The sequence below is a fragment of the Saccostrea echinata genome, unplaced genomic scaffold (assembly GCF_033153115.1).
Source record: "Saccostrea echinata isolate AGI-Se365-2 ecotype Australia unplaced genomic scaffold, CSIRO_AGI_Sech_v1 ptg000054l, whole genome shotgun sequence".
Lineage (NCBI taxonomy): Eukaryota > Metazoa > Mollusca > Bivalvia > Ostreida > Ostreidae > Saccostrea > Saccostrea echinata.
The window spans coordinates 33,681,327-33,696,954 of NW_026889803.1; the positions used below are offsets into that span (position 1 = coordinate 33,681,327).

At 33.5% G+C, this 15,628-nt stretch overlaps 1 protein-coding gene across 1 annotated transcript; it reads left to right on the forward strand.

Annotated features, from left to right (window-relative positions):
* The first annotated feature begins 2,126 nt into the window (after nt 1–2,126).
* LOC133205664 (uncharacterized) lies at nt 2,127–14,329 on the forward strand. The gene is made up of 3 exons (XM_061341510.1): nt 2,127–2,258; nt 12,875–13,052; nt 13,240–14,329. The coding sequence occupies exons 1-3, from the start codon at nt 2,240–2,242 to the stop codon at nt 14,327–14,329; spliced, it is 1,287 nt and encodes a 428-aa protein (XP_061197494.1). The 5' UTR covers nt 2,127–2,239.
* Nucleotides 14,330–15,628: the final 1,299 nt, after the last annotated feature.

Consider the following 15,628-nt stretch of genomic DNA (forward strand, 5'->3'; position numbering starts at 1 on the left):
TCTCCATTATTGCAAGGCCATGATAGTCATAATGATATTGAAGCATCCACATGTTATGTGAATTCAGAGACCCTTAGGCTATAATACCGGGTCACAATTTTTCATGGGAATATAGAAATCTTTTTTGGAAATCTTTTAAAGAACAGCAGGGCTAAAGTTTCTCAGGTGAGCGTTGTTGCCCACGGGCCTCTGGTTGGAGCAATTGTCTTTAAATCAATCTGATAATTATATTTTTTTCATTGCTTTCTTTGACTTTCTAGGTCTCAACACTTTATTCTAAGACTGAAATAACTAACATGATGAATAATGTATTTGGAAACATTAATTGCCGGGAATGTAAAAAATGAATCCTTGTTTGCCACATGTATACTTAGGTCTATATGTCTTGTAGACGCCTTTTCCTCTGCAAAATCAAAGAATTCAGCCCTCTCTGATACTTCCCCTTCCAATATTATGATCTCTGTACTATTTTAATCACTAGAAATGGACAAATGGAACTATCAAATATATCCATGTACTATTGAACGAAGTTATTTTAAAAATGTCTATTTTGAATGTTTAAGTTGATTATAACCTTGAAATTCGTGGACACATTTGTATGTGATGGTGAAATTCTTGTGCTGATTAATGTTTTAACAACATCAAAATGTTGCTTTCCAATTTCTTTTTTAAGAGACTAAAGTATGTACGACAGATATATGATTCTCTTTCTTTGACCGAGTTGTCGGTAAAAACCGGTTAATCGATTACTAGATATTGACCGATTATATATATACATGTAATTATGTGTAAATGTGGAAAAGCGTGAACTTTATGAATTCGCTTGAATCAATTCATATGACATGTACAAAGTTTGCACGCAAAACTATTCTTAAAGTATTGTGACAATATGTCTATTCCCCTTTCTAATCTTATTCTACTATTTTTTTTTCAGAGTGATGTATTTTAAAATGTTCTACTGGGAATCTATTTTTTTTTTTATCTTTGAACTAAATAGTTAGAGAGATTTTCATAGTTTTGTTTAAAGTCACTTATATCCTAAAAAAATATTAATGGTAGACCTTTTACCAAACAACTTTCCTTCTTATTCTTCAAATGTGTAAATCAATAAACAGCTTAATTAGCATATAAAGTAATGGCTTGGATTTATGCAGTCTTCATAAGGATAAAATTGCAATGCGTCATTAACTTTCACAAACTAACAGATGATTTAAACGTTCGGCTAACTAATCTTTTATTTTATTTTTTAAAAAAAGCAGATGAACAAACAATCACATACATTTTACGCTGAGTAAAATAATCATTGAGCATAATAATCATTGTTACTATGTTACCGTTGTATACATTTTTGTAATGTAAAGCTTCTGAAGATTTTTAATGAAAGCGCTAAAGCTTTACGGAGGATTCTTGTGTTTTCTTTTTATATTTGTTTAATATTGTAATCCGATTACTGAGACTTTATTTCAATTTTGGATATATATATATATATATATATATATATATATATATATATATATATATATATATATATATATATATATATATATATATATATATATATATATATATAATATTTGTATGACATTTATATGAACATACAGCATTTGAATAAGATTTTAAAAACTGTGCTCTCAGTCTAAAACTAGAACTCTACATGTTTGCTTCAGAAATATACTTCGGCTGATATCAGCTATCCTAGAAGAGAGAGAGAGAGAGAAAGAAAGAAAGAGGAGAAATCTGCACACAGCAAAGACCATTGACCGAAACATTTTAAAATCGTTAAAATATCATTGTGTCACATCTTGTGGATAGATTAACCTAAATTGACTTTTATAATTTCGGCTGATTTCATCTGCCTATGAAATGACAAATTGCTTAATAGTTATAGGGGCTAGGTTTGTCTTTGTGACAATATCGCAAGTTTATCTTGCATCACAAAGGGCTATGTACGTTTTACTCAATGGGACATTCTGCGCTTTGTGTGACCTAAAACAACGCACTTTACCGGACAGTGTATCAGGGTTGACTGTGTCAACGTCCAGATTTTTGCCAGGAAAGATGCTGCCGATAATATGCGGAGTATTCGACACGCTTCACTGTCCACCAATCAGATGATGAATTTTTCCCTCGGCGAGTGGCTATGATGACATGCATTTGATGATATGTCACTGTAGTATAAATGAAACTGAAGTATTGATGGAGAGACGGACAAACATAATAATCTCATACTTGAACGAAAATGGCCAATGGAAAATTGGGTAAGTTTACTTAAGTAATTTTGGAACATTTATATTGATTATGCCAATTAAAGCAAAAATGAAATTACATGTACATGTATCTGTATATGTTTCAAATTTTCATTACTTTAAAGAATAACATTTCTGTAGCATAGCATATAATTAAGTGCCATATATTTTGAAGATATAAATGAAATGTTGATTTAAAACTCTCTCTCTCTGGTGTATATATCTTTTAATACCGTCTTATCTTAACGAGGATGTGAATCATAAAAAGATTTGATGTTGTACAGTCTTGTTTACTCATAACCGTAGGGTAATAGTTCTGTATACCTTGCAATAAACTTGTCACTGTCAAAAAGTGCATTTGCTACACCTGATGAGTTCACGAATTTGAAATACACAACGTTGTGCATTCCAGTTATGAATTTCGTGTAAACATAATCATAAAAGGGTAAACATCACAATATTCGACATGAACATCATACCAACAGGCAGCTAATCGTAATATTTTGAAATGCATTTAAATGTAAGACATCACGGTGATGCTTCGATGTGCTTGCTCATGTTATACAGTACCCGCAACGTTATTCTTTACAATTCTATCGTGTCCTATCGTGCGTTTATCCTATCCTATCGTGCGTGTATCCTATCCTATCGTGCGTGTATCCTATCGTATCGTGTTTTGCGTTTATCAGGTTTTGCGTTTTCTATCGTGTTTTGCGTTTATCGTGTTTTGCGTTTATCGTGAAGATCGTTTATCAGGTTCTATCGTGTATCGTGTTTTGCGTTTAACGTGTACATTCGGAAACCCTCGCTTTTTATCTTTATTATGGGAAGAAACTTCCGAGATACCCCGAGTTTATTTTTCGTTTTGTTAACTTAATTACGATTACTTCAACTGAGAAGAGGAAAAGAAAGTTTTACATGTATACCTTACTAGTTTTTCCATCATTAAAAGAAAGTGTAGAAGTAAAAGAATAAAATAAATAAATAAATAAATAAATAAATAAATAAATATAAATGAATAAATAAATAAAATGTTTTATAATGGTCAAGCAGAGAGCGTTAATCGAAATTTAAACCATATTTTCGGAAATGTAATAATCGATCTCTTGGTCTCTTTTTAATTTATCGAATTGTAGGAATATTTTTTTTCTTTTGTCAAAATTAGAATTATAATTTTCTTAAAATAGTCAGAGTCACTAGAGGAAGCTTTCCGGAAAGGTAGGATGTATGTGTACCAAAAAAATTATAAGCACGGGTCTAATGAATCTTTTTTTTTTAGTAGCGATATTCATTTTTTTCCCGAGGCATTGTCTGATAAAATTGTTATGTGTTTATGCCTCTGATCAGCATGTATGTGCAATTATTTAATGTTTTGATATCAAATGATTCATAAAGCATAAGACAATGATCATGATGACATTTACACTGATTTTGTCCGTATCCTCAATTTTTGTATTTATTTTTTATCACTATTTATTAATCTAAATTCCTTAATTTGTCTTAATAAAGAATACAAATTACAAAATAAAATGCATGAAAATGCTCTACCCAATTCATCATACCATGATATTTACTATTATATAGAAGTTTTTCATTTATATTTCTTACTGGCATCAGAAAATTTAGAAAAAAGAATATTTATAGGAAAAAACCATGATTACTTTCAACAGCTTACCTATTTCCGCGTGGAAATGAACTGGAAATATAGCGTATATCTGAGTGAAAAATCGAAGAGCTTTCCTTACTAGAAAACTGACACCTACATGTACTTCTCTAATCAGTACACTGTCTTCCTGTCTGGTCAAGACACCCCTCCCCCTTTTCCCCCTAAACGACACCTCGGCCCGTGTGTATTCACCGTCAACATACCTGCGCTGCTCTCGCATCTGTAATGTCAAGTATTTACCTATCTTGAATACTGCCCGGTTCTAATGAAATGCATCTACTTAATTTTAGGATTCTGTTCATAACTTGTATGCACAACACTTAATAGAAAATTAAAGATTTTATTCGAAGAAAATAAGATAATTGTACAATTTATGGGTTTTTAATGCTTATGGTACATGTACATGAACTTACGGATCATCGGGTTTTCTGTGTAAATACAATTAGAAATAATTCTCTGATAAATTTTATTGATGGAAGATAAGGCTGAAATAATTCTTACATTCTAAACTACGAAATTTACCTCACATTATTTTTATATTATTTTTTTTTTCGGAATGAAAGGCAGATGAAAATAAAACAAATTTAAAGAGATCGCCTGGTTCCGCCGTGATTACGCAAGACGAATAAATACACCGGACTGTATTATTATTAATCGATTTCATTCCATACTTGACTTTATTTAAGAAGTCAGTATTATTTTTGGCTATTTGGTCGGATCTTGTTTTGTTCATTTTTTAATTGGTTATGTACCTTCAAACCCCCGCCCTGCGAATATCCCTCATATGGGATATGGGATGTCCACAGAATTTTTTAGTTGTAATGTAGGAGTAAGGCAGGGAGAAAATCTTTCACCTTTTTTATTTTCAATGTATATTAATGATCTTGAAGATTTTTTACTGAGCAAGAATATTGCAGGCTTACAAAGTATTTCAAGAACCATTGAGAACGAATTACTAATGTATTTTAAATTGTTGATTCTCTTTTATGCGGATGACACTGTTATTATGGCTGAATCAGCCGATGAATTACAAGATGCAATCAATAAATTTCAGACATATTGTTTACAATGGAAGTTGAAAGTGAATGTTGAAAAAACGAAGATTCTAGTATTTTCAAAGGGTCCTATGTTAAAAAGAAAATTTTATTACGACAACTTAGTTATTGAAAATGTTAGAGAGTTTAAATATCTAGGCGTTGTTTTTTCACGCACAGGTTCCTTTTGTAAAACAAAAAAACACTTGTATGAACAAGCACAAAAAGCGATGTATGGCATTATAAGAAAAATTAGACAATTCCAATTACCAGTAGACTGTCAATTTGACCTTTTTGATAGAGTTGTAGTTCCAGTCTTACTATATGGCTCTGAAATATGGGGCTATGAAAATCTTGATATTATTGAGCGTTTGCACTTGAAGTTTATAAAGTATGTATTTAATTTGAAAAGTTCCACACCATCGTACATGGTCTATGGTGAAACAGGTCGCTTTCCTCTGTATATTACGGTATATTGTAGAATGATTTCATATTGGGCAAAGCTTTTTTCAGGCCCGCCAAATAAAATTGTAAATGTTTTATACAAACATATGTTTATACTGTACAGTGATGGAAACTTAACAAACCCATGGTTAGACTGTATACAGAAAATATGTGATATGTGTGGTTTATCAAATGTATGGTACGAACAGGGTGTCAATATGAATTATAAATGGATAACTGCTTCTGTAAAACAAATATTACAAGATCAATTTATTCAAAAGTGGTCTAGTGACGTAAATAATTCTTCAAAAGGACAGATTTACAGAATCTTTAAACAAAACTTTGGATCTGAACATTATATTGATAAGTTATCTCCTAAATTTAGAAAAATATTTATAAAATTTCGAACTGCAAATCATCATCTGCCAGTAGAGACTGGAAGATGGTATGGTATACCACTGTGTGATAGAATCTGTACACTTTGTAATAATAATCAAACTGCTGATGAATTTCATTATATCTTAGAATGTAAAACTTTAGCTAATGTAAGAAAAAATTACCTGGGCAATTATTTTTCCCACAGACCTAATGTTATTAAATTTATGGAATTAATGTCAACCAAAAATGAAAAAATGCTGAAAAAATTATGTATGTTTATTTTAAAAATTTATGATGCTGTCTGTCCTCCTTGATATATATTTTCCCCTCTCTTATTTATTTATTTTCCTTTTCAATCATATGTCATGTTTTTTGTTTTGTATATGTACCTCTGACCAGATTGTATATAATGTATATATGTTGTTAATGAACCCCATGTACCAATATTTTGGTTTGGGTGAATAAATTGAACTTGAACTTGGATTAAGACTGTCATAATTAATCTATAAGGTATTAATTATTTGCCGACTTAGACCTATATTAAATATTATGTTTTAAGTAACAGTTAACACAAAGTCTAATGGCAATAATTTATGATTATTTAGTCCGAAAAGTCGCATTTCACTTTGTTTATATTTATTTATTTTTTTTTGATCTTATGTATTTTAAACAAAAAAGTATGCAATAATTCAATGTTCGTTAATTAATACGAGGTTTTAAGTATCTGATATATAAATGTCCACATTTATGACAGCTTAGCAGACACATAGTTGTAGCAGATACAAACTGTTGACTTAAAATATTTATACACGTAACACCGTATTTATACACGTAACACCGTTACACAAACAAAATGTAGGAAAATAATTGTTTCATTTTGGTTTATCTACACGGAAATGTTTGCGCGAGCAAACAAAAAGTCATGACATAATTTACATGTATTAATGAAGGGCGCTATTATATTAGCATTTATTTAGATTTCTACTCTGATTTTTTTTTCGGGGGGGGGGGGGGGGTAGTAGTTGATGATAGATCTATAACGACAAATTTATTAATTTTGTTATAACCATTTTTTACCCTTTATTTTTATATTGTGATTTTTGGATACATCACAGACTTTAAGCATCAGACATTGAATACAAATATTTAATTCACTGCATAGATTTTTTTCCGTGAAAATACTAAGTATTTGTAGATAAATTTCTTAGGTATATATTTCTTGTATAAATAATAAATCTATTTCTAGAGTTTCATAAATTTATCGTACCTGTGAGAAACAACACTTATCTACGGAATTTTTGAGCAACCTCTGTAATTAAAAGATTCATAGTTCAACCTTAATAAGAATTTCGACATTTACACAAATAATCGGAAATGTTCACCATTGAGTAAAATGATCTAAAATAATTAAAGTCTACATTTATCTACAATCCACTTAATTATTGTCAAAAATAAATAAAGAAACAGGTTATATAAACTTACCATAGTGACCCCAAGTGTTTTTTTCATAATACTTTAAATATCATTATCATTTAGATTTGCAGCTTTGCAAGTATTAAAATTAACATGTTGCAGTATATCAAACAAAAGAATCTATTCGTCTTGTCAAAAAACGTTCCGCAGTTTGAAACAATCCTATCAGGTTTTGCGTTTATCCTATCGTGAAGATCGTTTATCAGGTCTATCGTGTTTTGCGTTTATCGTATTTTGCGTTTATCGTGTTTTGCGTTTATCGTGTTTTGCGTTTATCCTATCGTGCGTGTATCCTGTCCTATCGTGCGTGTATCCTATCGTATCGTGCGTTTATCCTATCGTATCGTGCGTGTATCCTATCGTATCGTGTATCCTGTAAAGAATAACGTTGCGGGTACTGTATCAAACCAATTAATTATTAGTTTTTCACGGAAGCCTTTTTATGGATATTGATATTAATTAATTTTTCCTCTTTTTGATGTGATAACGTGAAATATAGATATAAATTTTCCCTGTCTATTTCGCCGAGTTGCCATGTCAACTAGCTCTTATCCAGAATATTGATCAAACGCATCTGGGGAAAAAGGCATGCTACCCGAGTCTCGACAAGGCCTCTTCATATGATGAGAGAGAGAGAGAGAGGAAAAGATGAGCCCAGATTAAGAAGAAAGCATCGATCTAGCTAAACAAATAAATAATAAACGTAAGCACGTGTATTCCCAGTACAAGAAAATCATGGCAGCATCTGCCCACCAGATCGATTGATACGTGTGATGGTATTATGTCCGCAAAATCAACCATTACATATATAAATCATTGGTCACAGTTATGTAAACTAAGAAAATAATGGATATCCACAGAGGGGAAAACTATTGGGAGAGGATAAGATTTTGATTAAACTGTATAAGCGCATGGCCGTAGGAACCGTAGGCCGTGCCCCCCCCCCCCCAATAATTTTGCCGATATATAGCTAACTATAGTAAACATAGATACTATATGCATGTGCCCCCTCAATAAAAACGTCTGATGACCTTTTTTTTTTTTTTTTTTTGCTTGTCAGGAAATTTTTGGTAGTGCCCCCTCAACTGTCGACTGAAAATGTATGGCTGTGCCCCCCCCCCCCCCAAACTGAATTTGCTTCCTACGGGCCTGATAAGTATTTCAACTAAGAATGAAAGTCGAGGGAGGGGCTATACGTGAAACTAATGCATTGAGATGGAACCTTGCTTATCTTTCTGATATTATTAGTGCTTTTCAAAATCTTTTGCAATTTTCACTTTAATCGCCTTTCCCCCCTTTTTTTAACAATGTAATTAAAGTTAATTTTATAGGGAAATCACAATAAAACCATAAACGTGTCTCAGTATTTTATTACCGTAAACAGTCCGTGTAATTGAACCATTTCTCCCCCGCACGCACGTGTATTCTAACGGGAAGTTAATGAACCACAGGTAAACAGCACAGGTATGCAATTTACCATGTCAAATTACAACGTAATGTCAATTTTATTGAAAGTTAATTCCCCTAAATGGACTCAAAGTCAACCATGGACTCTTCTTTAAATGGAGGAGGTGCGACCTTTAGTGAAACCACACATTTCCTGTTCAATAACAGTATTTGTTTAAATAGATACATCTTAGGGCAAATATATAGATAAAATAGGATTAGAGCAAGGGTCTTCGTGATTATTAAATCAACCAACGGAAACCATTGAAAACTGCATATAGTGGTTGTCTAACGTACTTCACAGATCTTACAGTTATTTAGTTTTTATTTGAATCCTAAAGGAAAAACAATAATAAAATTCACACTGTAAACGCCTAGAACTGTGAGTTAAATAGTTTCATAGTAAAAAAAAAGCCACAACATCCTTTGTAATATAAAGGGTTAAATTTACTGTGTGCTTCTCAGTTTTCTTATTCCTTTGAAATCCTCTCTTCTTTTTGTCAAACAAAACTTGTCATACTCCTTCAGTCGAAGGTATTTAATTAATTTTTAAAACAAATGGTGTATTTTCTAGTTGAGCGAAATTTGCCATAGGGGAGTCTAATTTAACAAACTTCGCCAATTTCCATGACAGAAGGACGGTTACTCATGCATGATTCAGATCAAGAACAAAAGAAGGCAACTTTTGAACTTCATACACAATTATCATATCAAAAGAAGACTAAGCGGTTAAATAAAATTATACGCCTAAATATTGATTAGGAGCGAAAAAATAATCATTGTCGTTTACACGCTTTTGTTTCGGTGTCAAACATGAAGTGCATCGCAAGGAAATTCAAGCGTTCCCCCGCATCTGTCGAAATCTGCTGTGAACAATTAAGGGCGGTTTTCATTGTTTTCGGTAACAGAGTCTTTTTCTTTAGGACGTGTGCACGTGTTCTGAAGAACACTGACCATTCCCGTATAAAGTCCTAAGTTTGCTATAAATCACAATTTCTGCAAGTCATAATTAACGTGAAAACGAAGGTCTAAAGATGCCAGAGCCATAGACAGCTATGACATAGTGCAAAATATCTTGTTATCAGTTCATTAGGGATTCTACTGCACAATTGAAGTAGATAAACATTATTCATAGATCGATATATAAGACAGACTTTGTAAACATAAACAACAGCTTCTGACACCCCTAAGTATCTTCTGCGCCATTTCCGTCTTATCTTGAATATCCCGCTGTTACTTGTGCAAGGGGAGATAAGCTGGCGTTGAAGGAGGTGGTTTCCTTCTAAAGCTTAGCAGAGTGACAGCCGAGCGGATGCTGATTCTAGACTTCGGTCCAGCGCTTCCTTGCATTAGATACCCGCAAATGATGAATAATGAATTTTTAGGGACTTAAAAACCTCTTGCTTTGTAAGAATATTAGCAGTATCAGATTTACAGATGTCCACCGTACATCGGTTTCAAAGGGGCAACGGAGTATTATGGAAAGTTTTGGTCTCAAAAGTAAGTTTTTTTCTGCATTTGACTGTTAAGTTGAAGGTTTTATGTGTACTTTGTCTGTGTTCTAATTGTTCTTATCTATTTATTATATTTTAAGTATTTATTTATGATGACGGGCTATTCAATATTCAGTTATTTATTGGGGGTAAGGAAGAATGCAGATGTTGACGGTATACTCAGGATAGTTTACTCTCCCTATCCCCTGAAAAGTTTCTCAAGTACAATTAAGTTTTTCTTTATATCCATTTGACATTTTAACGTAAAAAATTACCTAAGTATGGGTACACATCAAAATACTTGTAATCTTAATTATAACTGATAAGACGTTATAACCTTATGATAAAGTTACAACCTTAAGCCACACTTCTAAAAACATTTGTATTTAAATGTCGGGTTTAACAAGTACACGTATAACTTCTTTGAAGACAAGCAGCGTAGTCCGACTTCACCGTTAAAAATACCAAAATATATGTATACATGTATATATGTATGTTTAATTCAGAATAAGAGCAATGCAATCGACATATATATGTCAAACACCCTCCAGAAATGTAGTGTATCTGGGGGGTTTTCCATATTAACATGTAATCCTTTATCTTAAAATCTACAGACCACAAGATACCCCAAGAAATATATGGTGTGTCTGCGCACGATATTTGATGGGCATCCTGGTTTTCCATGTGTCCGATCTAACATAGATATACGGAATAGTTCGCGTGCCTCCGGTGTTTTGACCCGACCAATGAGACGCGATTGTTATCTGAAGGGGGATGTGCGTACAAGATGCTGAAATGCTATTTGTCTCCATAAAATATACATTTTTAAACCAAAAATTAGAATATTTACGTAATGTCATTCACAGCTACAAAAATATAGTTAAGATGTTAAAATGATAAAATTTCTCCTAAGGGTGATTTTAAACGGATTTTAAGTATCACTGTAGTTCTCGTATATAAGGGTCATACCGGTATTGGAATTAAAAGGGAAACAAAATATACGCAGAACTCAAGTTGTTAAGTAAAGATTTAAACGTTTTAAATACATTGTATCAATTAAAGTCTAGAAAATTTGATGATTACTTCCGTGTAATTAAACATCAAACAAACTAAAAAGCACGTAAATTAAATCAAGATTTAAAATAAAAATTTACATAGACCTTAACATCATAAAACTTCCGCTAACAAGAAGGACGGGTCAAAAAACATTCAGAAACATTAAATAGTAAAAAAGACAACTAGTTCACGATCCCCCCAGGGTAGAGAAAGACACCAGATTTTCTTCGTGTTTCACACCGATTTTAACCTCATGTTTTATATAAAATTGCTACGATTTCATTCTACCTTCTTTGTTTAAAAGTTTCGATACTTACTATAGCTGGTGTAGACTACAAGTTCTATAAGGTTATAAACTAAACAAAACTGATAATCGCAAAGCCACAGCCTGTATACAAATAAAAATAGGATTAAATTATTTACAATCACCTCGTAATCGTTTTGACAAATTTGATGGAGTACGAATGCCCACCTGTGATGAGATATGAATATGATAAAGATCGCGCCGCTCTCCCCAGGGTGTGTTGTTGCGCGTGAGTCCGGCTTGATGGATTACAAGACCTCGGGGATTGAAGGTCCGAGCGAGTATTGACCATCGGGGTCCCTCGATCTGCATCAGATACGCCACCAGTTTGGATCAACGCGGAAAGTAGGATAAACTCAAGTTCATCGACTTCTTTTGATATATATAAATTCATGGTCTTTTGAGCTGTTGTGCTTTTATGGTCATTGTGCACATTATAAATTAGAGTAACATCGTTATAACAGCATGCCAGTCACTTGGAATAGGCTCCTGTTTTCGGGTGAGTTTGTTAATTTTTTCGGGGATTGTGATTTTAAACTTGCGTCTTTTTATTTATTTGGATTCAATTTGATTTTTTAATTTTTTTTAATTAATACAAACTTAAAGATGTCTTTGAGGGTTTTTCTCCAGTTACTTCCTGTATCAAATTAACAAATTAACGGAAGATGTTTCTCTCGCAGACTTCAAATTCCTACGTAATACAGTCTAAATCTATATATAAACTATAAGTTCAATTGAATAGTGTAATACAGTGTATACTCATAATTAGCCACTTTATATTTATACAAATATTATACAAACATTAACGTCGGACGTTTACGCAATGACCGCATTATAAGCTTCATCAACGTTCAATGACCAAACTTCATTGATCAGCGTACATATATGCACGGGTGTCAAAAATAAGAAATCTGAAATAAGAACTTAATTTTCATGGTCGCTCGATCTGTTCGTCTTGCTATTTTCTCATGTCTGTAAGAAACGAAAAGTTCAATGGTGTACACTCTCTGGCACAACACATGCATTTTATGACCGTTTATGGAATATTTATGACTGGGCAGTTGTATACTGCAGTTATCAGTTGGTCAATAAAATATACCAATATCAGTCCGCCTCGGAACAGCGGGGGTCGTACCTGTGTAAGGCAGATATGATATTGGGTTTTTATCATAACTCCATGGATTATGGTTGTAGCCGCATAAGGAAAAATTCCATATCCAAGTGATAAGATTTTTAGGAGATCTAAAATATGCAGGGACACTTTTAATTTTGTGGAAAAAAGTTTTGTGCTAAGATTTCTTGAATCCGTATACATATGGAAGTGTTTGTTTCAGATGTTTCAGATAATGCAGCAAAAAATGGTACCGGTATTATTGTTAGAGATGAAGTGAAAATAGAGACGGTCATCATCATTCTTTGGGTAGCGGGAGGGGTCCTGTTAATGACCCTCCTAATTCTGCTGGTCTGCATCCTCAGAAACAACAAGAAAACTGGAGCACAATGTGCAAATGGGTAAAATAAATATTATTGTGCTTCTCTGGTTTAAATCATATTAAATGTGATAATTGATATATCGTTCTCCTTTTGGCTGCAAACAAAATTACTCTATTTAAGACAATTGCAGTAATTCAGTGGCCATTGATAACTTGTAACTTTTCTAAAGAAATTAAAGTAGTATTAATCGTATTTGTATATCCAGGTCACATGTTTTGCGGATTGATCCCAGACGCGCCAATCCTCGAGATGGCCGGTTAAATCAGGGATATTCCAATTACGATGAAATCTGGACATGGATCCCTATCATACGCGGGAACGAGGGCGAATGTCCTCGATCTTCCGTGTACGCCACTCCCACCAGCAATGACCTACAGCCTCCATCCTACAACGAAGTCGTGGGGTCACCTGAAACTCATCCAGCGGCAGCTAATTCGCAGACGACAGTGAGGACACCAGAGATGACGACAATACAGCCAGGAAATCCGGTTAGTAATTTATTTTCTGCAACAAGTAGGTCCTCAGAACAAATGCCTGCTACTGCTTCGACAGAAGTTGTAGCTGGTCGGACTAGTGAACAAAATCCACAGATCCCCAGCGTTCCTGTTAGAACACTGGAAACGCATAATGCAGATTCTGTACCAAGTGGCTCGCCAAGTGTAGCTTCTACGAACATTGTTGAGAATGCAAGTCAATCCAATCAAAGATTACAGTCTGAAAGTAATCGTTCAGACAATAACATTGACAGAAATTGTGTATCACGACAGAATATCAGGACCAGAAATTGTGATTACCCATATTTGGCACGTGCAAGGGATCGGGCTGGAAACACGGCCAATAGTATTTCTTCTGCGACAGAAAATCAAGATCAGTATCAAGATGTAATTTATCATCCTGAGCAAGGACTTTATTCTTTTGTGAGGAACGAAGGGGGTAGACGGGCGTGGTGTGACATCCCACCCAGTCTCTTAAACGAGGACGGACCCCCGCCTTACACACCCGCACCCGATTACCCAGGGAGGCATCATAATACCCGCAGAACTTCGTATAGACAAGCAGTTAACGACATGCCACCAAGGTATTCGAGACGAAGTCAAAGGCTTACTGATGTGACACGAGAAGTCCCACCCGATTATCCAGTGTCTAATAGAGAAACAATAAATAGTCGAATCGAACACGTACATGGAAATGTTTCCGCCCCTATAGTGAGGTATCCTTGCACGTGCTTGCCGTATTCGTTTGCTTGTCGTTTGCCACTTCCCTTGTGTCAACTTTTCTTCTTAAACAATTCTTAATTGTTCATTTTACCTATGGAACTTTGCTCTATATTCTAATAAATACTTTCACTTTTCTGTATACCTGTATTACATTTGCAACCTTATGTTGTTTTGCCACTTTGCTGCATTGAATTGAATTAATTAAAGTTTCTAAATGCTCTTGGAATGTACACGCTGTTTATATGCATGAGACGTTTATAAGTTGTACTGCATGCAGAAACAGAATGAGAAATATATTAATTAAAGGTTCTTATTCATTAAACCATTTTAAATGACAATGCCTAAGTTTCATTAGCTTTTAAACTTGCATGTTTTAGTGGATTTGTAGCTGTTAACGTTTTACAATATTTTTCATTCCAGGTGTGATTATGAATACTTTTAACTGCAAAGACCACCAATACAAGCGATGTGCCAAACTCCATCCACCAGTCATCAAAAGACAGTATCAGTCCGCCAGAGAATATAGTTCGAATGTGAACTGTTTCCGTATTTAGTGCTGAAAAGCGCGCTGTGTTCGATTAGATTTTCCTGGTCTAGTCATTGTGGCCTTATATAGTGGCATAAAAGACAAACACTGCATGACTGTTTGTGATTTACTTCTAGTCAGTATTATGTACATAGACTAAGTACTAACCAGTATTTATTTATACGTGAAGAACTTTTTATATATAGTTTATATACATTGCATTATTTATCCATATGCCCTTGTTTGATTGAAGCATGCCAAAGACAGAAAAACGTCAAAAACACAAAATTGAACAACAGGATTTTTTAAAAACAAAATTGATTGATTCCGTTAAGAATTTTCTTTCAGAGATTAATTTATTATGTACATTTTAGTTGCACTATTCAAGTATATCTACACACGCACTTCGCAAAATACCGGTAATTGTAAGTGTCCATTTTAATTTCGTACAAATTGTCTCTTACGAGATATGTATGTCTGGATTTATGTAGCTGAGTGAAAAAGTAAGAAAATTTTGTATGCTTTGAATCTATACTGTATGGACTTGAGAATTATGTATGTGTTCAAAAAACAAGCTCATTAAATAAAATCAAAGTCGGCATCTGAGAAAAAAATCTCCGGTCTTCCAAATGTGTGAATATAACAATTAAAAATTAATGTGTGTGTGTTTCTTCTTTTGATGTGGACCTTGAAGCTGTGTAAAGTGTATTTTTTCGCAGTGTTTCATAGATGTAAGCACATTCTACATGTAGCCATTAACTGGTTAATGTCTTACCGAACACTGCATAACCAGAGGTAGAAAACGCCATACATATACATGTATAATTCTGCATTTAATCTAGGATTTTTTG